At 43.1% G+C, this 26,433-nt stretch overlaps 1 protein-coding gene across 1 annotated transcript in view; it reads right to left on the bottom strand.

The window, feature by feature from the left end:
* grip1 (glutamate receptor interacting protein 1) overlaps positions 1-26,433 on the bottom strand; it is a gene marked incomplete at its 5' end in the record, with an annotated part of 65,561 nt that overhangs the window by 24,939 nt on the left and 14,189 nt on the right. The window contains 10 exons of the mRNA XM_080754598.1: positions 1-30; positions 726-875; positions 5,720-5,889; positions 7,008-7,155; positions 7,912-8,057; positions 8,335-8,410; positions 8,955-9,038; positions 10,092-10,237; positions 10,700-10,835; positions 13,203-13,283. The exon at positions 1-30 is cut by the window's left edge and continues 157 nt beyond it. Of these exons, the coding sequence (XP_080610724.1) occupies positions 1-30; positions 726-875; positions 5,720-5,889; positions 7,008-7,155; positions 7,912-8,057; positions 8,335-8,410; positions 8,955-9,038; positions 10,092-10,237; positions 10,700-10,835; positions 13,203-13,283 (1,167 nt within the window). The remainder of the gene's footprint in view (positions 31-725; positions 876-5,719; positions 5,890-7,007; positions 7,156-7,911; positions 8,058-8,334; positions 8,411-8,954; positions 9,039-10,091; positions 10,238-10,699; positions 10,836-13,202; positions 13,284-26,433) is intronic.

Below are 26,433 nucleotides of genomic sequence, written 5' to 3' on the forward strand. Positions count from 1 at the left end.
CCAATCCCACTGTACTGGAGGCCAGAGACACTACACACACACACACACACACACACACACGCGCACACACACACACGTGCACACACGTGTCAGAGTTCCCAGAATAGCTCAAATACAAAACCCATAACTTTATTTTTTGTCCTCGTTTCATGAAAAATATGCAGTGTAGAAATACTCTGTTACAAGTTCTAAAATGCAGAATTAAAAATGTACTTGAGTAAAAGTACAAAAGTATTGGTATCAAAAAGCACTTAAAGTACCAAAAGTAAAAGTACAAAACGTATAGCCAAGGTATAAAATAGGGTTAAAGGTATGTTTTATAATATTATAATTTTATAATTAATATTACTGCAAAGTAACTAGTAACTAGTAAGTTTTCAAATAAATGTAGTGGAGTAAAAGTACAATATTTGGATCCGAGATGTAGTGGAGTAGAAGTAAAAGTATTGGAAATTGGAAATACTCAAGTAAAGTACCTCAAAATTTGTACAGCACTTAAGTAAATGTACTGTACTTAGTTACTTTACACACTGAAAATATGAATATGATAATAATGGTTACTAGATGAGTAGCATTAAAATCACTCGGCAACCAACACTAAGGAGTACAAGGATCATACACTAGACCAGTACTTTTACTGTGAGCTGAGTATAAAGTAATAATAATACTTCCGCTCTTGTGATTGGGTACAGGGCTTGTGCTTAAAAGTCAAAGGTCAGACTCACAGGAGCTCTTGAAATCTTTCTTCTTTCTATTTCTCCTCGTCATCGTGCCCCGGGGGCTGTTGGGATACATAGTCCTGGGCAGGGTGGACATATTTAGGGACGAGAGACTATAGGCCGACATGGAACCGGGAGAGAATGACTGTCCTAGAGCTGGAGAGAGAGAGAGAGAGAGAGAGAGAGAGAGAGAGAGAGAGAGAGAGAGAGAGAGAGAGAGAGAGAGAGAGATTATTTATCTTTCAGAGAAAAATAACTGAATGTGAGAGGAGGAAAGTAGAGATGAGTCAAGGTAAGCACACAAGGAGAGGAGAATAGGAGGAGAGAGGTGAGGAAAGGAGAAGAGGAGGGGTCTAGGAAAGGACACAAGGAGAGAATGAAGGAGAGGAGAGGCATCAAGTAAAGGGCACAAGGAGACTGAGAGAGGAAGGGGTCAAGGAAAGGACACACGGAGAGGAGCAGATAGCGGTGGGGAAAAGAGGAGGCCCTCATTTATTAAACAAACGTACGCCCAGAAACAAGGGCATGTCCACACAATATTGGCATTTATCAATCTGTCATCGATCCGTCATGAGCGTGGCCTACAATTAATTCTTGTGTCAAGTATCAGCTCATGTACGCACTTGAATATCACACCTGTGTTAGTAGTATAGTAAATTAGAGTAGTGCCCCCCGAGGTACTTTTCAGCAGGCGATCAGGCTTTCAAGTCTGGCATAATATCACAGCAACCATTTGTCAGGAGGAGTCATCCCCTCGGAAGTAACTATTGCATTAAATTAATATTCAAAACATTTTGGCATGATTCGTGCACTAGGTGACAAAGGTCATCCCCACGTGGAATATCTTAACCCCACTGGCAAACCCTGCCACGCAGGAGCAACAGGCCACGGTGGAGCGCTGTGTCGGGCTGTGTAAGGGCAGATGGTTCCGTCTTGGATCGGTTGGGGGGGGACTCTTCTGTATTATGCCAAAGTGTGCGACATGATTCCAGCCTGTGGGTTTTGGACTACCTCCAAACGCCCCCCTGTGATCTTCGGTGTTTGATATTCCAATGCAGGCAGCCTCATGAACCAATGCCAAGAGATTCATGGCCAGCACAGACACAACTAGGGGCTGAATAGAATCGCGTGGCCAGACGATATCACAAATCCGCCGAGGGCATTATGCACTGGCAGATTCGTCTGGTCCCCGGGCTAGAATGAAGGAGACAGGGCCTCATTCATCGCTTCTAAAATGCAGTGTTATTTCTTACTAGCCCTTAACCGTTCAAAGATATGAGCTCCGAAATGATGTGCAGTGTGTGGATTATGGGATGTGCACTGTGCACACAGTATATGAGGGATGGAAAGTAACTTTAACTGGTGCTTGCATGCTAATATGTAGGAGCATCAATGTAAGAAATACCCGTTCCATTTAACGGCTACAGAGATACTGTGTACCGATCTGCATGATTTTGGACAACATCTGTAACAGGGCCAGAACCACCACACACACACACACTCCCCCCCCCCCCCCCCCCCCCCCCCCCCCCCCCCCCCACCACCACCACACACACACACACTCCCCCCCCCCCCCCCCCACCACACACACACACACACTCCCCCCCCCCCCCCCCCCCCCCCGTGTGTGTGTGTGTGTGTGTGTGTGTGTGTGTGTGTGTGTGGGTTTGTGTGTGATTGTGCATGGCCTGAACAACAGCGCCCCTCCCTTAACATGTGTGGTCACAAAAGGTACTGTAGGCTAAATAGATACACCATAAAAATGCAATTATACAGCATACGATTTGTGAAAGTGACAAACGGGCTTCACAGTTATGTCAGGTGTGTTCATATGCTGATGGTGATGCGATTTCAGATCAATTGCTCCAGCCACTGAGGAGAAACGCGGTTTCAGACAGACACTCAGACAGACAGACATTCGGAAAATTATATGTTAGATATTTGGTAATAAAGTCAATGTATGGACAAAGCATAGTCAAATATTTGTATTTATTTGATGCAAGTTTTTGGTTTTTGTTTGTCGTCGACGGCTACAAGTGAGCAATTTATCTCCAACATTTATATTATGACCGTATCTCCACATGGGAGAAGGGGTGAGACCTCTAAACCAAGGATATTTAAGGGCACGAAATTTCAAGACGGGGTGCCATGATTATGATTATACTTCAAAGATTCTTTTTCTCATAAAAGTGTACAGAAAGTGTTAAAATTATGTTTTTATGTGGCCACACCCACCTGTTCAGTAAGTATACCTGGTTTTCAGGTGGGTGGTGACCCAACTGAAGTTAGCCACACCCGCAGTGTTGCTTGATGGTAAAAAGGGGAGGGAATTATAGAAAGATGGCAGATTTGAATTCACTGAAAAATAGGCTTAATTTACGGTCTGCAGAAACCAATGGCGTCACTTTGTCCATTCATCTTGACGGTCTATGGACCAAATTGATATTAATTTGGGGGTACTTTACAACAGGGGTGTCGCACCAAATGCTGGGCCCTGGGTAAAGGGATTCACTGCGGGGAGGGGGTTTAACCCATTTAGACTGGGAACGCATTATCACACATTATTTTGTGCTTTAACCACTGAAAAATAGCAGATATACAAGCTCGCTTGTAGATCTGCTATTTTTGAAAAATCGTGAAAATTTGGGCAAGTCTTGGAATATTTCAAATCCTTCCGAGGTTTTTTGAAAAACCTATGTTTCCCATCTCAAAATATTTAGTCCAGCAACCCTCCAGAATCGAGCTTGTATGTCTGCTATTTTTCAATAGCTAAAGTATAAAATAATTAAGGCCCCTCCACCTTTGGCCCTAGTAACTCAATCCCACTCCCCCCCCCCCCCCTTGTGACGCCCCTGCTTGAAAACATGAAAAATGTTTGAGAACCGCTGAGTTAGATTCATAAATGAGAGCCAAGGAGAGGAGGGGACAGGAGCAGAGCAGAGGAGAGGAGAGGATCGGCACATACGGGTGGTGTTGTTGTTGCGGGTCAGACTGCGGGTGTAGGAGGAGGAGTGGAAGGTGTTGTAGTGTTGATAAGAAGGAAGAGTAGATGAAGAGGAGGAGGCGGCTCCACCTCTCTGCCAGGGGAGAGAACGACTACTGCACTGTACCTTCACTACACACACACACACACACACACACACACACACACACACACACACAACATACACATGCACACACATTATACATACATACCCATGCACACAATACACATACATACACCCACACACATGCATGCATGCACGGACACACATACACACACACACACACACGGACAGACACACACACATGGACAGACACACACACACGGACAGACACCGGGGTAAGGTTTAACAAAACACCATGTACAGTACATGTTGACATGTTAAATAGCAGTAGTATTAATACTAATAGAGTACCTAAGTCCTGGGTCACCGAGTTGTTTTCCAACACCACATTCTAAATCCCATACACGGTTTCAGCATCACGTCATAAAGAACTGTGTTCCGAAAAAACGAAACAAATCTGTGTCTCTCTAGGTCGTCCTCAGACGAGCCCCCCTCCATCGTCGCTTCCAGTCATCCCGGTTCTCCATACATCCTGCCAGCTCGTGTCAGTCAGGCAATTTTATTCATACTGTATATATATGAAGCATCAATCTACTGTGAAAATTGTCATTTCTCCAAATAGCAACAAAATAAAGAGCCGCCTAAAACTTGACTACAATAACAACTACCATTGGCCAGTGTCCGGATCACTGCACTACAGTCAGTCGCACATAATCAGCATCACTTTGTGTTGCACTGTATTCTTTCTTTACTAGAGGAGGTTTGGCCCTCAAATCTAGAGTTCGGTCCACTGATCCGACCGAAAATCACAAAATCTAAGGATTCTAACGAATGTTTTTGACGGAGCGTGACGTGCTTCATTGGGATGGAGATTTAGCTACCGCAGCAGAATTAATTACATTTTCTCCAAAACAAACAACACACACACACACACACACACACACACACACACACACACACACACACACACACACACACACACACACACACACACACACACACACACACACACACACACACACACACACACACACACACACACGAGTCACATACCTAGGGTTGGGTATCGTCGGCGATACTTTTAATGGTATCGATTCACTGACGTCGATACTATCGAGTATCGGTTCACGTAAAAACGAACGATACCTTGTTTCGATACTTTTGAATGCACCCCTTGCCGGTCGCATCTGTAACAGTTGGGCTACTGAGAGTTTAATGACCGCTTTAGTAGGCTACACTCGTTACTGTGAAAATAGCTGACAATAGCCTATAATGTTTATTATTATGATAATGATCCAACGTCTATAAAATAGCCCATAGAAAAAGGCAAATAATAATTATAATAATTATAATAAATAAAAAGTATCGAAAAAGGTATCGTATCGATTCCCAGGTATCGAAAAAGGTATTGTATCGATTAAAAGGTGAACGATACCCATCCCTACACATACCTGACAGAATTGCCAGACTAATTTTTATTCATTAATATTACTTTCTTTTTTTTCTTTTTTTTTGGGTTTGTTGTAAAGTTAAGCCCATTTCAGAGCCCATTTCAGATCTACAAACACAAAACGCCTTGCGGTGCGAGGCGTTGTGTGCTTGTAGATTTTCACAATTTTTAAAATGATAAATACAAAACGAAAGGTTTTGGAAGTACAAGGTTTCCACCCGACAACAACGTAATAATGACATGATGCTGAAAAAATGTATGGTATTTAGAATGGAGAAAACATCTCCGTGATCAAGGGGATAACGGAAGTGATGTCAGGACTGCACTCTATCTGGTAGTAGTAGTAGTAGTAGTAGTAGGATAATGAAATTAAGAATAGTAGTATAAGTAGACGTATTAGTAATAGTAGTAATATCAGTAGTCCTAATAGTAGTAGTAATATTAACATTTGAATAGTAGTATCAGTATCAGTAGTAGTAGTAGTAGTAGTAAAGCATGAGTACCTTGCTCAGGTGGTTTTAGAGCCAGTCTGGTCTGGTGGTGTGGTAGTATTTCCAGTCTGACGGTCTGACAGGCAGCAGAGAGCAGCTGAGTGGCTTCAGCCAGAGAACAGAACTCCATGGAAGTTCCATCTACTGACAGGATGTGGTCTCCTGCATGTAGAGCGCCACACCTACACAGTACACACACACACACACAGGTGCACGTGCGCACACACACACACACACACACACAGGTTATAGACCGTGTTTGTTCACTTTAAGAACTTTTGTCCTTGTGATTTTGATAGTCTATTGCAGTCGTTCCCAAACATTTTAGCTCAAGACCCAAAAGGGAGATTAGGCGTTTGCCCGGGACCCAAACAAGTGAAATTCTTAACGATTTGTTTCTTAGACTTTTCACTTAATTATTCATGAAATTACTTTCTTTATTATTCATGAAGATCTTTTTGGGGAATGTTTTTTGAAAATGGTTTGAAATAATAATAAAAATGTAGGAAACCAAAAATCAAGGGACCCATAAAAATGTGTCCGCGACACAAATGGGTCCCGAACCAGTGCTTGGGAACCAGCGGTCTATTGTCTTTCCAAGAGTTTAGAGCTTCTCAGAGGTTAACCATTTAAGGCCTCCTTACAGCTACACTATGACCTCTTTAGTGAATACATGTTTATTTCATTCAGCATGTTAACACAATATAACTAACACAAATGCAGTGGCTCTATTTGGTCTCTCTGCTCTTCTATTGAGAAGTGTAGATCCTGTGGTAGGGGGTGACCACTACTGGTTGTGTTTGTGTGTGTTTGGGGCGCCCGCTGGCCTGGTGGTCAAGGCGCATACCACATACTAGGCTATGATGCCTGCTGGCGTCGCCGGTTCGATTCCCGATCCGGACGACCTTTGCCACATGTCATTCCCCCTCTCTCTCCCCAATTCCTGTCAGTCTACTGTCCTATCAATAAAGGCATAAAAAGCCCAAAAACAAACCTTTAAAAAAAAAATTTTTTCAAATGTGTGTTAAACCTCTAAAAAGTTCCAACTAATGCTGCAAACTATCGATAATTTATTCCATCCATGACTTTTTCCATTAATCAAATAACTTTTAATTCTAATTATATATCAATGAATCTATTAACCACTTTGTAAACTTTGACAACGGAGTGATGCAATTTTTATGAAAATAGCTTCACTATTATTATTGACTAACCCTCATGACATGAACAATGGATTAAAGCGATTAGTTCGATTAACTCCACCCCTGGTTCCAAAACTTGACACTGTTAGTTAGCTTACCTGTCTGCAATGCTAGCAGGTTTGACCTTGTCAATGACGATGACCTGTTTGTTACAGAACATGGAGGTGGAGAGAGCCACGCCCAGACTGGACCCCGTCGCCTTGGCTACCTCCACTAGCAGCGGACCTGAGGCTGTCGCCACCGAGTCTGTTTCCAGATCAGGGAGTCAGAGAAAGATAAAAAGGCAACATTTTATATTTATCGTAATGTTTGTAATAGCTCAAACCAAACAGAAAGGTACCTAGGTCCTAAGTAGGGGACATTTTTAGGAAATCCGACCACAAGGCCACTAAGCTGGCAAGAAACGTAGATTACAGGCAAATATAGGCAAAACTCTCGATATAGCGGTCAATCTTCGTTCCTACTGTCAATTATGGTCATGGCTGAAAGAATACAATTTCAGATACAATCGAACGAAATTAGTTTTCTCTGACTGGTGGCTCCCTTAGGGATAGGGTGAGAAGTTCAGTCACCCAGAGGAGATTCGATGTAGAACCGCTACTCCTTCACGTGAAAAGGAGACAGTTATGGTGGTTTGGGCATCTAGTAGTAATGCTGAGCGTCTCCCTAGGGACCTTGGCCAGACCAAGGACCAGATGGGGTGGGTCTCCACTCTCCACACTGGCCTGGGAACTCCTTGAGATCCCCCATGATAAAGTGCCGAATGTGACCAAGGAAAGGCAAGTCTGGAGCTCTCTGCTGGAACTGTTACACCCGCAACCCGACTGCGGATAAGCAGTTGAGGGAGGGATGGATGGAGGGATGGATGGCATAAGATACATCTTTGTTAGGTTCCTTCATTTGACTCTACCTTTCTAGGTCGTCTGTCTTAATTCATGTACAAAACAGGTGTGCTCCCAACTGGGTAACATGGTGATAGGATGAGAATAGCCAATAGCTCACCCATAACAGAGACATCATATTCAATAAGCAGCGTCGCTTCTTGTCCACACTGCTTCAGAATGCTCATGGTTTCTGACAGGCTGCTGCCATGGAGACGAATTCCATCAATACTTAGCAAACGATCACCAGGTTTGATAGTTCCTTCTCTGGAGACAGAGAGAGAGAGAGAGAGAGAGAGAGAGAGAGAGAGAGAGAGAGAGAGAGAGAGAGAGAGAGAGAGAGAGATTTAATTGCATCTATAAGGGAATGTTTTACTGTAAATTATTGAAATAGTCCAGCTTACATTATGGGTTAATATGAACTCAATATTCTCACATAAAGCTCTTGCCATTCATTCCCCAAAATGATCTATATTTGATACATTGCTCTCAAGCCCAGGCCACACCAAAGATTTGCAGCGGTCTGAATTCCTGTCCATCTCACCTGTCAGCTGGTCCACCTGGCCTGATGGTGGTTATGACGATGGGGCGGGACTTATTCCTATCTTCATGAGCTCCGCCTACAAACACAAGAGACATTTAGAATCTGAGCCTAAAAATGCTGAGTGGTTTTTAAATGGTTTATCTATGTATGTGCCTAAAGTTCTCTCACAATATGGACACTAGGGTTCAAGTTGATAAAGGAAGAAAAAAGCTTCTATCACACAAAGATTTGGAGGACCCCCTGTAGTAACTCTGAGGACCCCCTAGGGGTCCCGGACCCCCTGTTGAAGACCCCTGTTTTAGATATTAGCTTTAACAACTATTTTATACTTTGGCTATTCGGTTATTCAAAAAGAGCAGATACACAAGCTCATAGTGCGGACAGTTTTCCACTTGCATGGAGCCCTACGACTACGTGAAGAAAATAATTTCTGTTGCAGAACACAGATATTTGCAAATTATGAAAATCACAACTTAGTTTTGAAGATACAAATTCCATCAATACATGAATTTTAAAAAGTGTCAAAATTAAAATTAAAACATGGATCAACAGTCAGACCATACCTCACACGCGCGTGTGCACACACACACACACACACACGCACACACGCACACACACACCTCTGATAACGAAGCCAAACGTGTTTCCTTCTTTATGAAGCGTGACCTCCACATTTTTAAACATGACCCCTGACCCCTGCACTGCTGGAATACAAAAGAACATAATTAACAACGTCAAATACATGACAGCTACATTTACAATGTTAAAAAATAATTATAATTGTTGCACACATCAATGACAGCAATACTGACACTATAATAACAACAAGTCAAGTGATAACACTACTACTAATAGTTGTGTAAAGTAACTAAGTACATTTACTTAAGTATTCTATTTAAGTACACTTTTGAGGTATTTGTACTTTACTTGAGTATTTCCAATTTCCAATACTTTTACTTCTACTCCACTTATCTCCAAATATTGTACTTTTACTCCACTACATTTATTTGAAAACTTAAGTTACTAATTACTCTGCAGATATATTTTATAAATAATATAAAACATACATAAACCACTTTAGCCCTAGTATTTGTATACCTAGGATATTTGAAAATAGCCGATCTACAAGCTCACAACGCGTCGCATCGCGACGCGTTGTGAGCTTGTAGATCTGCTATTTTCAAACATTTAGTACTTTTACTTTTGGTACTTTAAGTGCATTTTGATGGCAATGCTTTCGTACTTTTACTCAAGTACATTTTGAATTCTGCGCGTTTACTTGTACGGGGTACATCTACAGTGTAGTATAGAGCTATAGTCAACTTTTTCTTGAAAAACGGACGCTAAAATAAAAATAATGTTTCGAAAATATTTTATAAAAGATTAAGCTTCATATATGTGTTTCTATTCAAAAATGATAACAAAAAGCGTAAAATAATGATACAATAATCATTTTGGCCATTATCAGGCTGACTTTGTTTACATCCCTTATTAATCCATATAAAAGAATAGAAGAGGGATATAAACAAAATCAGCCTGACAATGGCCAAAATGATTATTTTATCATTATTTTACGCTTTGTGTGGTCATTTTTGAATAGAAACACATATATCTAGCTTAATCTTTTATAAAATATTTTTGAAACATTATTTTTATTTTAGTGTCCGTTTTTCAAGAAAAAGTTGACTATAGCTCCTTTAAGTACAAAACGTGAGTACTTTTTCCACAACTACTAATAGCGATAATAAAGGACTCACAGACAGGAGGGAGTTCATATTCCACCTCCAATACGACCCTCTCCCCGATGTTCTTCAGCAGACCGATGATCTCATCGTGTCTGAACTTGGTCAGGTTGATGCCGTTCACCGAGCGAATGTAGTCGCCAACGCTCAGCTGGTCACTCCTGTCACAACAGTACGCGTTCATTAGAACTGAAAATATATCGCATTATAACTGAATTGCATTATAAGCCCCACTGTTAATGTAACCAAATAGATCCGTAGGGATCCGTTTGGTTCCTGTACGTTTGGTTATGTTTGTAAAAGAAAACCCACTGAGGATCTTTCAGTGTGCGTGCGTGTGAGTGTGTGTGCGTGCGTGCGTGTGAGTGTGAGTGTGTGTGTGTGTGTGTGTGTGTGTGTGTGTGTGTGTGTGTGTGTGTGTGTGTGTCGGTAGCTACCTTAAATTGTACCCTTGAAGTGTCAGGGTGTGTGGGTAATGGATAATTGTCCAAGATTTGCGGACTCTACATTATTTACTTCACCTTGTAATATTTGTGTCCTTGTATTGTATCTCGTGGACAAAAAATAAATTATTAAGTGTGTGTGTGTGTGTGTGTGTGTGTGTGTGTGTGTGTGTGTGTTACCTGGCCGCGATTCCTCCTTGTCGCAGGTTCGAGACCCGTGGTTTACCGTCCTTGTCGACGCCCCCGGACACCGTCAGCCCGAGTGTCGTGCCCTCCTTCTTTATCAGCTCCACCAATGAGCAGCCTCGGAACTCATCTGCGTCACATAGAAGAACACACCCCGTGATTGGTCGACTGAGGTCGTTCACACTTCTGCCTTTCTTTCTTTCATTCTATTTTCCTCTCTTTCGTGCTATCTTTTGCTCTTCATTCTGTCGTTCATTCCAGTTGTGTGTGGAGGCTGGCGGAAGGGGGCGGATGGAGAGATCGAGTAAAAGAGAGATAGAGCGGGTGAAGTCATCCTGCTATTCTGTCTATCATCTATATTTCATTAACTGACTGAAAAATTTAACAGAGAGAGAGTAGAGAGAGAGAGAGAGAGAGAGAGAGAGGGCAAGAGAGATAGAACAAGATAAAAGGGAGGACAGAGAGAGAGACAGAGCAAGAGTGAAGAGAGAGAGAGAGAGAGAGGAAGGAAAGAGAGGAGAGCTGTGTCAATGTTTATATCGTCTCCATATAGCAAGGTTTGCCGACCGTGTGTTTGTTAATTTGTGAGTGCATGCCTGCGCTGCGTGCGTTAGCGCGTGTTCTTGTATTACTATACTAAGGCCAAATGTCCCCACAAGTATAGCAGACTGTGAGAAACAGACATTGTGAGGACCATTTTCCTCACAAGAGAAATGGTTGTTTTATCCTATATTCAAATTGTCTACTGGGTGGGACGGTGCCGGTGGGACGGTGCCGGTGGGACACTGCGGCCCAAAACGTCAAACGTCACATACGTATGCTCACATACTGTATGGGCCTATATTCTCGTCCATGTCTTACCCCTTATCCCTAAACTTCTTTGCCTTTTCTTAACTATTTTGAAAAACATTTTAAAATACTTCAAATAGCTGATCTACATCGACACGTTGTGAGTTTGTAGATCAGCTATTTGAACATTTCAAAAATGTTTTTCAAAATAGCAAAAAAGGGCAAAAAAAAATTAGGGATAAGGGGTAAGGCAGGGACGAAAATAGAGCCCATGGAGTCAAATGCGCACATATGGAGTCGTGTTTGACGGGTGAAAACGGGCAGAATATAATCTATTGTAAATTCGCGGGGACGGGCGGTCCGCAACTTAACGCGGGCGGGTGACATTTTATTGTGAAAATCAGACAACTGTTTCCGCCAAAAGAACGTCATAGGAGCGCACACATTGAGCAGCAGGACACAACCGCGGCATGCATACAGCAGTGTTTCCGCCTAAACAACGTGGAGCACACACAGTGGGCAGTGGCACTGGGCAGCAGGACACCGACACACAGACAGACAACCACAGCACACACCAGACATCAGCAGGTTAGCCCAAGCTCTCATGATAGCAAGGGTTGTTTAAAAGGCTATCTAAAAAGATTAAGAGAGGCAGCCGACCTGGCGTTTATGTAAATAGCCTACTGTATATTGCGTCACAAACAATGAGGACGGCGTGCAGGGACGATGCGATGCCACTTGGAAGCATGTACACACGGCTGTATGCTATTTACTTTACTGCATGTAATCAAGGGTAGACGGGCAGGCGACGGGTCCATTTTTTGACGGGCGGGGTGGGGCGGATCTGGTTTTGATTGGGATCTGATTAATGATAGGCAGGGCGGGCGCGGGTTGTCAAAATTGGACCCCTGCAGGACTCTGCCCCTACCAGTCCACGGTAAAATACACATAATGGAGATCAACATGCGTTGATGTCATACACAACATAAACCAAATGCACATAGGCCTATAACCAGAGATTTGAATTTTCAACAAGCACAAACCGCGTCAAATGCACATATACAGTATGGGGATTTTCTGCATGCGCTAATGTCAGACACAACAGAAACCATGTATCGTTAGATGTGAGGGCTGTGTAGTGATTAAAAAATCGAACCAAGTTTGAAGTGATCAGTGGTGCGCGTGTGTGTGTGTGTGTGTGTGACCACCGCTCAAAAAAACACTTGTGCTGGTGTCACACACTGGAAAATAGTATGCGTGCATGTGTGTTCATGCATGTGTGCTGTAGGGATGGGACGATATGAAAATTTCATGTCACGATTATTGTGACCCAAGAAAATATGATGTACGATATTATCGCGATATATTGATTATTGCGATAATATCATAAATCGCATTTTCTTTGGTCACAATAACTCCAACATCCATTATCCTGGGGTGAAACATTTGCCAACAAATAGCAGATCGACAAGCTCACAACGAGTGGCAACACAACGTGTTGGCAAAGAGATTTGGTAGAGAGTGAAAAAAAGACTGTATCAAGTACATTATTTTCAAGTCCATTTGACCAATTATAGTGTTTAAGTGGTAAATAAAAGGTGAATTGATCCCAGTGCATGCGGGAAGATAATTTCACTATACATTTAAATCCCCAAAATACGATTTTTGTGTGTGTGTGTGTGTGTGTGTGTGTGTGTGTGTGTAGTACCAGGTATAGACTGCCTCCTGATAGCAAGGGCTCCATCTGCTGATCTGGATACAGCAGAGTGTTTACTGTATGGACCCTCATCTGGAAATACACAATCAATACATTATTATCAAAAAACATATTTATACACACAGGCACACACATGCGCGCACGCACACACACACACACACACACACACACACACACACACACACACACACACACACACACACACACACACACACACACACACACACACACACACACACACACACAATTATTATTATTATGATTATTATTATTATATTAATATTTATTAGCAATCATCATGATTAGTATGATTACCGGTATATTAATATTGTTAGCTAACTATCATCAACCAGTTGAGCAGTAAGGGAGATTGGATCATGTATTTCTGCTGGACAGGCTTGCTAAGCTAAAGAACAGGAAACCTAACTTGATGTTATTATTATAATTGTTGTAATCATGTTATATACATTACTACAGAAATATTACATTTAAATGCACGCACAGTCGCATACACACAGACAGACAGACAGACAGACACTCTAACTCTAACTAACAAAAAGTAATATACCAATCAACAGACACCACAGCAAACCATCCCTAAAAGCCTTGGTTCTTGAACCTTTTCATGTCAAATAAATTAATATGGCTATGGAGCCCCCCCATCTGAAAATATTTCAGATTTGAATTCTCCATTAACTCATTTTGCCGGGAACCTCCTGGAACCCCCTCAAGACAAGGACCCCCGGACCCCACCAGACCCCACTTTGAGAAACACCGCCAATCTAACAGCTGCCTGGATCCCAGCTGTATGACCCCGGTCCGGTCGGCAATCCAGCACTCAACAAAACAAAAGGTCTGCAGTGTTTGTTTCTACGTACACAAATCAAGGTGGGTACGATACCGTGTTTCCCTGACTTGGAATCATTTTTTTCCCACTGACAGTAAGCTGTTTTATTCCCCTCGTGTTTTATTCCCCTGTTCATTTGTAGTGGTTGCCGTTTCCATTCCTCCGCAAACCAAGGGAGTGAAGCGGCACGGCGACAAGTCACTGACCAAATAATTAGGACTGAAGGTGAGAGAAACCCAACTCCCTGGTTATTGTCCTCAGGGATTCTGAACAAAGGATATCCAACCCACGATCGTACCCAAATACAAACAGCTGATTAAATGCTCGGCCAGAGAATAGAAGACTCTGGATACATTATTAATTAATGGAGTATATCATGCAGTCACTCTTGCTGATACACAGGAACCTCTCCAAACCTGTTGTGAGGAGATCAAAGGCACGGGGCAGAGAGACACACTGGAGCAACAGAGAGCCTGCCGTGATGCAACAGATTGGGACATGTGGAAGCCTGGGACCACAAGCGTAATTTGTATAGGGTTGATGGGTTTGATGGGTTTTTAAACCCAAGGGCCCCCCTACTGGGGACAGTATTATAAATTCATAGGATATTATATTGTCGCTGTCGGGTGAAAACCTTGTATTTCCAAAACCGTTCGTTTTGCATTTTTCATTTTAAAAATGATTTAAACTAGTGAAAACAGCCGATCTACAAGCACACAACGCCTCGCGGTGCGAGGCGTTGTGTGCTTGTAGATCTGCTGTTTTCACTATTTTTGTGCGACAGCCTTGTACGATGAAGCAGGGCTTTGCTTTGCGAAAGAACATACAAATTTGAAACTTGGAGATACGAGGTTTACACCCGACAACGACGATATGTATTTTGTCATTTCCAATATATCAGGGGTCTCTAATCTCCTAATCTATGGGCTCCCCTCACGGCAGTACAGTGCCCTTTTGATCTGAAAACCCATGCAGAATAAGATCTAATTTTGCCCCTGCCTGGGACTATAGCCTGGTAAACCATCCCGGTCGTGTGAATTCACGTTATCATGTGCAATGGTGTAAAGTAACTAAGTATATTTACTCAATTACTGTACTTAAGTACAATTTTGAGGTATTTGTACCATACTTTTCCAATACTTTTACTTCTACTCCACTACATCTTGGATGCATATATTGTACTTTTACTCCACTACATTTATTTGAAGACTTTAGTTACTAGTTACTTTGCAGATATAAATTAGAATATTATAAACCATACATAAACCACTTTAGCCCTATTTTATACCATGGCTATTTGAGAATAGAAGATCTGCAAGCTCACAACACAACGCGTCGCTGAGCTTGTAGATCTGCTATTTTCTAACATGTTTGTACTTTTACTTTTGGTACTTTTGGCATTTTTAATGCCAAAACATTCACACTTTTACTCAAGTACATTTTGAAATCCAGGCTTTTACTTGTAACAGAGTAAAGCCCTTTGCACACAGGCGCGTTTATCCGCACGGATAAAACGCACAATTTAATTTTTTAAAAAGAAAACAATGATTCTCTATGACCTCATGCACACCGGATCCGAATTAGCCGTGCGACGAGTGGCTGCGGCTGTGCGTTTTTTTCTCGATCGAACCCAGTTCGGTTTGTGCGTCTTGTCGCATGTGGTAAAAAACTCATTACTCCTTTTATGACTCCTTCTGGGATCCGCAGCGCCGATTCCGCACAGCATTGCACACCAAATCCAGTGCGTTTTATTCATGCAGCAAACGAAAAGAACGCAACTGTCCTGTGTGCAAAGGGCTTAATTCTACATCGCAGTATCGATAGCCTACTTTTACTGAAGTAAAACATTTGAGTACTTTTGCCGCCACTGGTCGTGTGAGTGTGAGTCTTCTGCAGACCTGTCTGGTCCCCAGGGCCAGGTGGGCGTTTTGGGGGAAACCAAAAGGTGGAGGAGCCAATCAGCGCCTGTCATGCACAGGGTTCTCCTGAGCACAATGCGCCCTGCTATCTCTCCAGCACAGACAGCGCACCATGGTGCGACCTAGCGTTTGCCAACGAGTTTGTGCCCCTAAGCTAGATGCAGAATAGATATTCCAAGACCCAAATCTACAGTGAACATTTTTAACTAAAAAAATCTTTGCTTCTGGGGGTCCCTGGAACAAGATGGGGGTCTGCGGCCAAATACATATCATTTTGGGGGTCCTTGACATGACAGAGTTTGAGAACCACTGATATAGGCCGATTAAATGTCTTCTAAAAGCTAACAGTTTTATGAAGAAAAAAAAAAAATGTATGTTGCTATATCAGTGGTTCTCAAACTTTGTCATGTCAAGGACCCCAAAAATGATATGTATTTGTTCCAGAAGCAAGGATTTTTGAGTAAAAAATGTTCACTCTAGATTTGGGTCTTGGAATATCTATTCTGCATCTAGCTTAGGGCCACAGACTCGTTGGCAAACGCTAGGTCTCCTCCATGACTGAGACGAGAGCTGGAGAGAGGTCATTGTTGACTCCTCTCGCCCCAGGCCGGTCATCACCTCTTTGTCCAAAACATTCCAAGAAGAGGCACCATGTCTATCAAGAGCACGTCCTCATGCCACGGAAACAGAGACTCTGACTGCACACCCCCCCACCCATTGATCAGTCCCTGGGATTAGGATTAGGAATACAATACCCCACAATCCCCTACAACAACAAGCCCCCACCATACAGGCCCAGGACTCACAATTCACATACACAGGAATATATGTAGGCTAAACACTAGGGGTGTAACGATCAGAAGCGGCGATTACGCAGGGCATTGTGGGCAAGTGCCCAGGGGCGCAATGGCACAAGGGGGCGCCAGGGGGCGCCAGAGGAGAGAGAAGCGCTGCATGCATTCTTCCCCTTGCCGCAATGCAAGATAATAGACCAATTATTTGTTTACTAACATTGAGACTGAATGCACAGCTGACTGTATCATGTAATCAATTCCCAACAGATCCCCAAACCTGTTGTTTTGGGGAGCACTGGTTATTCAACCTCCTCTTGTGTGCTAGTGAGGTGCTCCATGGGAGCGCCCTTATCGAGACATATATACTTCATTGCGCAACGGTGTTCCACGTCAAGAGTAGCTGATATACAAACTCACATCGCGTCACCAATGCAACCCTTCTGAGCTTGGAGGTCTGCGGCTCTGCGCGCGACACCGTCGCAGGACGGAGCATAATTAGGCTTCATGGACTGCAGCTGGGCGAGCAGTAGACGCTCTGGTGATCCAGTGGATCGGGTGGGTGATCAAGAGGAGCGCTCCCTCTGTTCTGATGACGGTGAATAGAGGTGGGGTTTGAAGGACAACTGTTTTGAATCGCTATTATTGTTTACAATCAACAGAAACTAAGGATTATGTATTTCAAGTGTGAGAATTTACAGTAAAAATCCTAAGCATTCTTCCTCCACACTGGGAGAAAAACGGCATCTGAAAGTTTGATGGAATGCATTTTTAAACGCAAGTGCCATCCATTGCATCCTATGAGCGGTGGGGTTCATTCGGTGCCTACCTGCGTGCGCATGCTGGTTTTTAACAGTGTGACGTGGACCATTAAGGCAACTGATAATTAACCAGCTGAAAACCCTTGTCGGTAACACTTGGGGAGGCGTGTGGTCCGTGGGGGGGGGGGGGGGGGGGGGGGGGGGGCGCATCATAGGTACATTGCCCAGAGCGTCAGATGTCCCAGCCCCGGGCCTGGTAACGATATAGCAACTAAATTTGCAATGATCTACTATATCATTTGCAAAAGCAAAATATCGTAACGTTTTGGCTTTGTATCGTATCGTTTTAAAGTGCGGTAATCAGTATCAAATCGTTTTGCAATGCAAATAATTGATTGTATGAAAACTAAGTATTTGTGCCTTGTATTTGGCGATTTTAAGAGGGAAAATGAAAAAGAGGGGTCTAGTAATTACTATTCCATATAGCTACTCGTGGTCTATCAATAAATGTGTGTTCATGTCAAGGTGGGTTTGTCCATGTGTTGTGTATAATGTCCATGTATTTGCTAGATAATCACAGCGTTTACTTCCATAATAATAGATATTTTACTTGTTTTACACAGATTTAATTTCTTTGCTAAATAGTTACTATATCGATTTTAAATCATTGAATCGAATCGTATCGTATCGCCATGAATGAACCAATATCATCCATGTCCATCAGGCTGAGGCACTCTGCTACACTTTTGACCTCCTACCACAGGGAAACACGATCCAGGTCACAGCACCAATACAACTCCCTGGATTCGAACCCGGATCTCCCGTGTGAAAGTCCAATATCTTAACCATTGATCCAAAGGGCTCTCTATGGATCAGGATACTTTCTGTTTGTTTAGACTTACTGTTTTCCTTTTTTGTTCTTTCATTTTACTTTCTTTATATATCTACTGCATAGTACTGTGTTCTATTCGTCTGTCATTCAATGTTATATGAGATACTTCCTGTGGAAATAAGCTTAGTCTTTTCATGGATCTCCTTTTAGTAGACCTTGTACCAGTGAACTGTACCGTCATGAAACTGTACCTTTTCCTATGCAAACTTCTAATAAAGTCTTCAATCAATCAAAAAAGGGGGATACTAGACCTTTGAGGCCATCAGGCTGAGGCAGTGACACAATTCGCTACATAGACATACTGTTATGTAATCACTGACTCAGTCAAAGCACCAACTGCCCTCCCCCTGAAACAGTTAAAGCTTCCCTTTGTAACTGTTCAATAACTATAGAATATATTTTGTCCAAAACAATTAAAAGCTTCAATTTGTAAGCAACAAATCACACCCTTCCCCAACTTTATAGGCTCAGGGGGGTCTCTGCTATAGGGGCCTTACTGTATAACTAAGTCTAGGTGAGACTTGAGGCTCAATTGGCCATTCAAGCTCTAGTGTCAAACAGGTATATTAATGTCAAACAAATGAGAGATGATTCCCTAGTTATCAATTGTCCCCAAAACATTTTTTATTAAAATGCATTATTGGGGAAAAAAAGTTTATCATTGATTATGGTAAATCGATTAGTTTGATTAACGGTTGTACTGCTATAAAAGAGCCAGAAATAATTAAATACAGTAGATACAAGCGCAGTATTTGAAGGACGAAAGGACACAAAGAGAGAGAGAGAGAGAGAGAGAGGAGTGAGAGGAGGAGGTGAATAGAATGAAAGTCTGCGTTCTCATGGCACATTAGCTTAAGCCTGGCACAACGCTGCATTTGCTGCTCAGCCAATCAAAATATCATGCAACTATTTCACCAACAACATGGCTGTCAGAAAACACTTTCGTCAAGTTAAACCATTTATTGCAATGACGTTGCATTCAATTTGGCGGTGTGACTCTGCTTCTGTGATACTACAGAGTATCCGTGCAGGGGACTGCCCATAAGTCCGAAGGTTCATTAGTCCGAAGGTTCATTAGTCTAAATTCAGTTAGGGTTACTGAGGTTAGGGTTAGGGTTAGGCATAGTATTCTTAACAAATTCGGACTAATGAACCTTCGGACTAATAAAACATGCATGACACAGAGTCACGGACCCCTCCAAGCAGAGCCTAAGACACAGTTATTACACAAACATAAAATTGAACTCCAACATTTAATTAACATAGGGAAGAGGGAGTTTGATCACTGACAGGCTGCAGGAAGGGTGCTGTGACCTATGCAGACTGGAGCATGTAGCATGAAGAGTGAACAGTGTTCTGCTTAAAAAGACCACCTAGAATGAACCATTAGGATCGAGGGTGTAAAGTATGTGTTAGCTTGTTAGCGAATGAAACTGACGGGCGATTGAGCTTGGCTGAGCATAGGGTGGGAACTGCCTGACTGCCGCACGACTGCCTCAACTATCGCGTGGTTCAGGCTTGGTTCATCCCTCGTTCACAGTTTTACCGGAGCTGGGAATCGAACCTGGGACCTTCCACTTCCCACATGGGCTATATATGGCCATCCAGAGCAATGCAGTATACCACACAATGGTATGCTATATGTGAGTATGCCTTACTGTGCTATTGCCTCACAGGCAAAAAGAAGGACCTTGATTCAAACCAGGGACTTTTCTTTCTGTGTGGACTTTGCCTGTTCTCTCCATGTCGGCTTCCCCTCCAAAAGACGCATGTGTTAGGGACATACTCCTGACAGTGCACTTGAGCAAGGCACTGGCCTTAAAGAGCTGGAGCTGGTCAGCGCCAGCTGTTCCTGAATGCAGAGGATGAATCAGCCGCCACATGGAACAATTATAGTAGAACTAACTGTACAACACAACACTGTAGTGTATTACACCACATTGTAATACACCTGATCATGTTATAGATATAATTTTCTATTCCATTCCAATAGTATACAGTAACTGCTCTGAAAATAGAACCACACATTATCTCTAAACACAGCGTGCGCACACACACACACACACACACACACACACACACACACACACACACACCATAACTAACAGAAGATGAAAGCTAAGCCCCCACACACTCCCCTCCCCCCTCCAAATGTAGGGCAGCTATCACACACACACACACACACACACACACACACACACACACACACACACACACACACACACACACACACACACACACACACACACACACACACACACACACACACACACACACACACACACACACACACACACACACACACACACACACACTATAACCACAGTCGAGAGAATCTAATTTGTACCTTCTGTTTTCAAACGGACAGGAAAGGAGAGCAGCTGTCAGGGAAATCCATCTCAAGAGTTAAAGTATGATATTTTTTGGTTAAAACAAAAAGTTGTTGGTTAAAATGGCAATCATTGCTATATTGTGTGTCACAGGGGTCTCCCTGTCTCTCCAACACTTTAATTAACAAAATTCTGTATTAAATTTTTGCCCTAAAATCGAGAGAGGGCGAGATCATTTAGCGACCTACAACCGGGTCGCGACGTGGTCGGTAGTTTTCAGCGACCGGGTCGCTAAATCGACCGACTGGGACGTTAAAACCACCGACCGGGACGCTAGAACCACCGACCGGGACGTTAAAACCACCGACCGGGACGCTAAAACACCGACCGGGTCGCTAAATCGACCGACCGGGTCGCTAATTCCACCGACCGGGACGCTAATTCCACCGACCGGGACGCTAATCCAGCGACCGGGTAGGTAAATCCACCGACCGGTGGTCGCTTCCACCGACCACCGGGCTACTAACCCTAACCCTAACCCTAACCCTAACCCTAAACCTAACCTCAGTAACCTTACCTCAGTTAGGCTAACCTGCCACGCAACCTCCCGACCGGGTCGCTAAATCACCGACCGCGTCGCTAAATCACCGACCGCGCCGCTAAAGCGAGCGACCGGGTCGCTAAATCGACCGACTGGGGCACAAAATCTTCCGACCGGGTCACTAGATGTACCAACCGGGTCGCTAAATCTACCGACCTAAAACTGCAGGCAGGTCGGTAGATTTAGCGACCGGGTCGGTCGATTTAGCGGCGCGGTCGGTGATTTAGCGACCCGGTCGCTCGATTTAGCGACCCGGTCGCTGAAAACTACCGACCACGTCGCAACCCGGTTGTAGGTCGCTAAATGATCTCGCTCCTACTGCTAAAATCACACAAATCGCTACACAGTATGTCTACACTCATGACTCATCTCATCAACATGAATCTGTCCCATATAGTGCCACCACCAGGCCGATTTTTTGGACCTAAAATCACGCTGCGACCTGACGGTCGCTTATCTCCCGATTAGGGAGTCTTACTGGTTAATTTATTATATATTCAATATTCCGGAAGGTGACCACATTTCAGCCAACCAGGAAAGATTACCCATTTACAGCTTCCTGTATTCACAACTTTCCAACATTCCATCGTGCATGGCGCAGAAGTTGCACGGAGCTTCCAGCGCCGCAGCCGAGTGTGATCTACAAGCTCACAACGGTTGCATCTGCGACGCGACGTGAGCTTGTATGTCTGCTGTTAACCGGAAGTGTGGTGCAAAAAAATCTCCAGTAAATTCCCGCGGAAAGAGGTGGATATAGAATTCTATGTTCCAATTTTATCTGCTTATTTCTTTGTGTCATCACTTCCAATTTCACTTGTTTAATCTGTAACCTGACTGAGTTCTCTATATAGATTGGATTAAATTGGTAACCCAACTTGAAATGCATTTTCTGTTTAATAAAGAGCTGGAGAGACAGGGGGACCCCTGTTATTGAACAAACACTATATGAGCACTATCAGAATATACTGTAGAGCTATTTAACACTTATTTTATCCAAATAAAATCACTTACCCTACCTTTAACTTACTGTTAGAAGTGTTACAGTCGAGCACTATTACTACTACATAATTACAGTAGGACTGTGTACTACTGTATACTCAATACTCATGCCAGGTCTGATCTTGGAAAGAGTGCTTTTAGTATTTTGTGTGCGGCAGATTCATGAAATCTCTTGCAACATGACCTAAAACCATAGAGTTATAAGAAGAATAGAGAGGACACAGATATCCCCGCCTGTCCACTTGCATTGAGTTGCTCACCCAGCGCATGAGGCGTTTTCACCCCTTCTTCCGGGTAGTAAAACCGTGACGTAGTGGGGCCTATGTGACGCGTTTTGCGTCATAGTTTGTGTTCATGGACGCGCTGGGTCTTCTGGGGGCTTGCCTAAAACTCAATAGATGGAGAGTTGGTTACCAAATGGACCCTTGTATACCTTTAACTCTTGAGAGTGTTAAATTAAATCATTTTACGCTCTCAAGAGTTATATTATTGTTAAACACCTGCATTTCTTAATTTACAAGAAGTCTGCACAACTGGAGAATGTAGAAGAAGTGTTATTTTGATCAATGTTTGCTGGACCTTGATAAGAACAAGGCTGAAAACAAGGCTGAAAACCGCTGTCACAACACAATCAGACATTTTCAGCGAAGATATTTAATGCAGAGCAAAAACAGAAAAGTCACCAGCATAAGAGCCCCAACGGACTCGCTCAACAACGTATGGGTTTAAACCTTCCAGTACCTGAGTGACTGTTTACCCTGACTCAGTTTGTACGGTTGTATTTCCCATGGTAACATTTTGATATGATTTTGTTTATTGCAGTGGTTCTCCCCCTGCAAAATATTAACTTAATATAGCATCAGCTTTAAACCTATACATTTGGCTATTTGAAAATAAAGCTGTAATGTATAATAATCTAATGGTAATCGTCATGGTAGAGCAATGGTTCTCAAACTGGGGCCCGGGGACCCTCAAGGGTCCTTGGGAGGGTTCCAGGGGATCCCCTGCTAAACCACTTTAACCCTATTTTATATAGAGGGTATGAGACCCTACTACAAGCTCACAACGCTGAAAAATCAAGTACAATTGGCCAAATACGTATCAAGTTATGCCCAATTTATGTCCTTGACATGAAAATGTTTGAAAACCACTGTGGTTGAATATGATAATTCAGTGGTTCTCAAAGTGAGGTACAGGGACTCCTAGGGGTCCTTGAGTTGAAGGGGTTCCAGGGGGTCCCCAGTTAAATGACTGATAGTTAGTAATCAAGTGGACCCTTGCAGGTAACTCTGAGAGTTATGAGGGTCCATGGCCTAATGCACACCACACTGCGGGTCCCTGAAATTAAATAGTTTGAGACTCACTGTATTAATACGATATAAAGTAACTAACACTCTAACTCCTGTGTTTGGAGGAGGTCTCCCTGCTCTTCTATTGGGACATTTAGATCATGTGGTCGGGTAGGACTACAACTGGTTCATAAGAGGTATTGTAAAACACTTAGGATTCGAATCCGGGTCTCCCGCATGAAAGTCTAACATCGTAACCACCAGACCAAAGGGACATCCCTGTGGACTAGGGGAGATACCAGACTTTTGAGGCCATCAGGCTGAGGAAGTGAGTCACTCTGCTACACACTCAAAGGGAAATACTCTATATCGCTTTCTCAAACAGGTTCTGCAAAATAGCTCAACAGTAGAACTTTCGGTGCTCGCGCAGGGTATCCGGGTTCATATCCTGGGTATAGGACCTCATGAATGTTACGTTAAGTATTGCGGCTTTAAATGAAGATTGGGTCTAGGCCATTCTAATTGGGCTTGAGGTTAGAGTGTCCGCCCTGAGATTGGGAGGTTGGGGTTCAAGCCCCCCGACCGGGTCAGACCAAATACTGTAATAATGCTTCCCAGCTTGGCACTCAGCATCATAGGATTGGATTGGGTGTACTGTAAGTTCCTGCAACATACTAGCGTCATGTCCAGGGGGTGTACTTGAACATCATGGCTGTTGGATGTACTTACTTGTACATGTAGCTGCCTCACGCTACAGAAAGGGGAGATAGGCTCCTGCTCTATGAACTGTTGGTTCCCTTAGGCTTTACTTATCAGTCTAGTACTAAAGCCCTTTTATTATCCCAAGAGGAAAATCAGTCGACAGTGGCTACGACTACAGTCTAAGTCAGGGCTACTCAACTCGAGATGGCTCAGGGGCCACTCAGCAAAAGGGCCGCAAGCTAAAAATTTCTTATTTTGGACAATGATTTTGTAAGAAACTACATTTCCATCTATAAGGCCAAACCTCACAAAAAGATTGTTGTGAAATTATGAAGTTTCTTCTTTTGGAACAAACTAAATTGCAAAAATGTCTTGTATAAAACAAGACAAAAATATTTTCCGAGTGGTTTTGGAGAGAAACTGAAAAATGACATCAGAAATTATTTGTCCACACTGAAAGTAGACAAAATATATATTTTACTGTTATGACCATGACGGGCCGCACAGACATGCTGCAAGGGCCGCATCCGGACCACGGGCCGCAGGTTGAATGGTGTTGGTCTAAGTACGGCATTAAACTAATACAACAGTCCAGTTCTATAGTACTAAATCAGTGCTGCACTAACAGCATATCGTAGTCTGTCCTCCATTAAATCAGGTTAGTCCAACGGTACTAGGTTAAGCTAGTACTACAGCCGTCTGGTGGTACAGTATCAAACCAGTCTAGTACTACAGTACTACAGCAAACTACAACAGATCAGTTCTAAGTCATGTCATAAGATGTTGATTGATATGATTACATCCACATTCTATAATCTCTTAATCGTGTCATTTCACACACACACACACACACACACACACACACACACACACACACACACACACACACACACACACACACACACACACACACACACACACACACACACACACACACACACACACACACACACACACACACACACACACACACACAGCTGGATTCCAGAGCTATAAACAAGCAGATGTCATTCTGTTCCCGTTAACCTCTTTCGTCTCTCTCTTTTCAATGTCAGCGGTTTACACACACAAACACACACACACACACATGCACGCACGCACTCTCTACCTTTATTGAGGCGTCTGAGGATCTGACAGCGACATTTAAATGAGACGGCGATCATGACGAACAACCGACCGACCCCTACATCCTCTTACTGTACACCTCCCAGCTCTCCCGCTCTCCTCCTCTCCGCTGAAGGAGGGATGGCTGCTGTTCAGACAAACATCCAGAGGTTTCGCTCGATGCGTCCATTCATTTTACAGACCGAGAGACAGAGAGAGAGTCACACATAGAAGGAGAGATGTCGAGAATGAAATGAGAGAGAGATAGAGAGAGAGAGGGGGGCAGTGGCTACGGAATAACCACTGGCACAGAGAGAGGCGACGAGGAGAGAGAGACAGAGAGAGAGAGAGCGTGCGACAGAGGTTGCGCAGACAGAGCCGCATGAACGAATGGATGGAGGAGGAGGAGGGGTGGAGAGTAGGAAGAGGAGAGACTAGAGAAATGGGTGGGTGAAGGTGCAGAGTAGGGATGGGACGATATGAAAATGTCATATCACGATTATTGTGACCAAAGAAATCGCGATTTACGATATTATCAAATTATCAAAATAAGATCTACAAGCTCACAACGTGTCGCATTTTCTGGCAAAGAGATTTGGTAGAGAGTGAAAAAAAGTATCAAGTACGTATATTATAATTACGTTTTACCAATAGAGGGTTTAAAGGAGTAGTTCACCCCCAAAATGACTTTTTTCCTATTGATTACTCATGCCATGGAGACTTGAGTTCAATAATAATTTTTGAGTTAGCATTTCTGTCGCATTCCTAAGACAAAAAATGCATAATAGTAAATTTACCCCCATTTATTCCGGAAGGGGACCCACATGCATTTGGGTCCCCATCCGGAATCAATAGGGCTACATTTATTGTAATCAAATTGTGACGAAAAAATAAATAAATATATGATTGAACTCAAGTCTCCATGGCATGAGTAATCAATAGAGGGGTGAACTACTCCTTTAAGTGGTACCGGATATGCAGCACGGC

This window comes from Nannobrachium achirus (genome assembly GCF_963921795.1).
Source record: "Nannobrachium achirus genome assembly, chromosome: 23".
NCBI lineage: Eukaryota > Metazoa > Chordata > Actinopteri > Myctophiformes > Myctophidae > Nannobrachium > Nannobrachium achirus.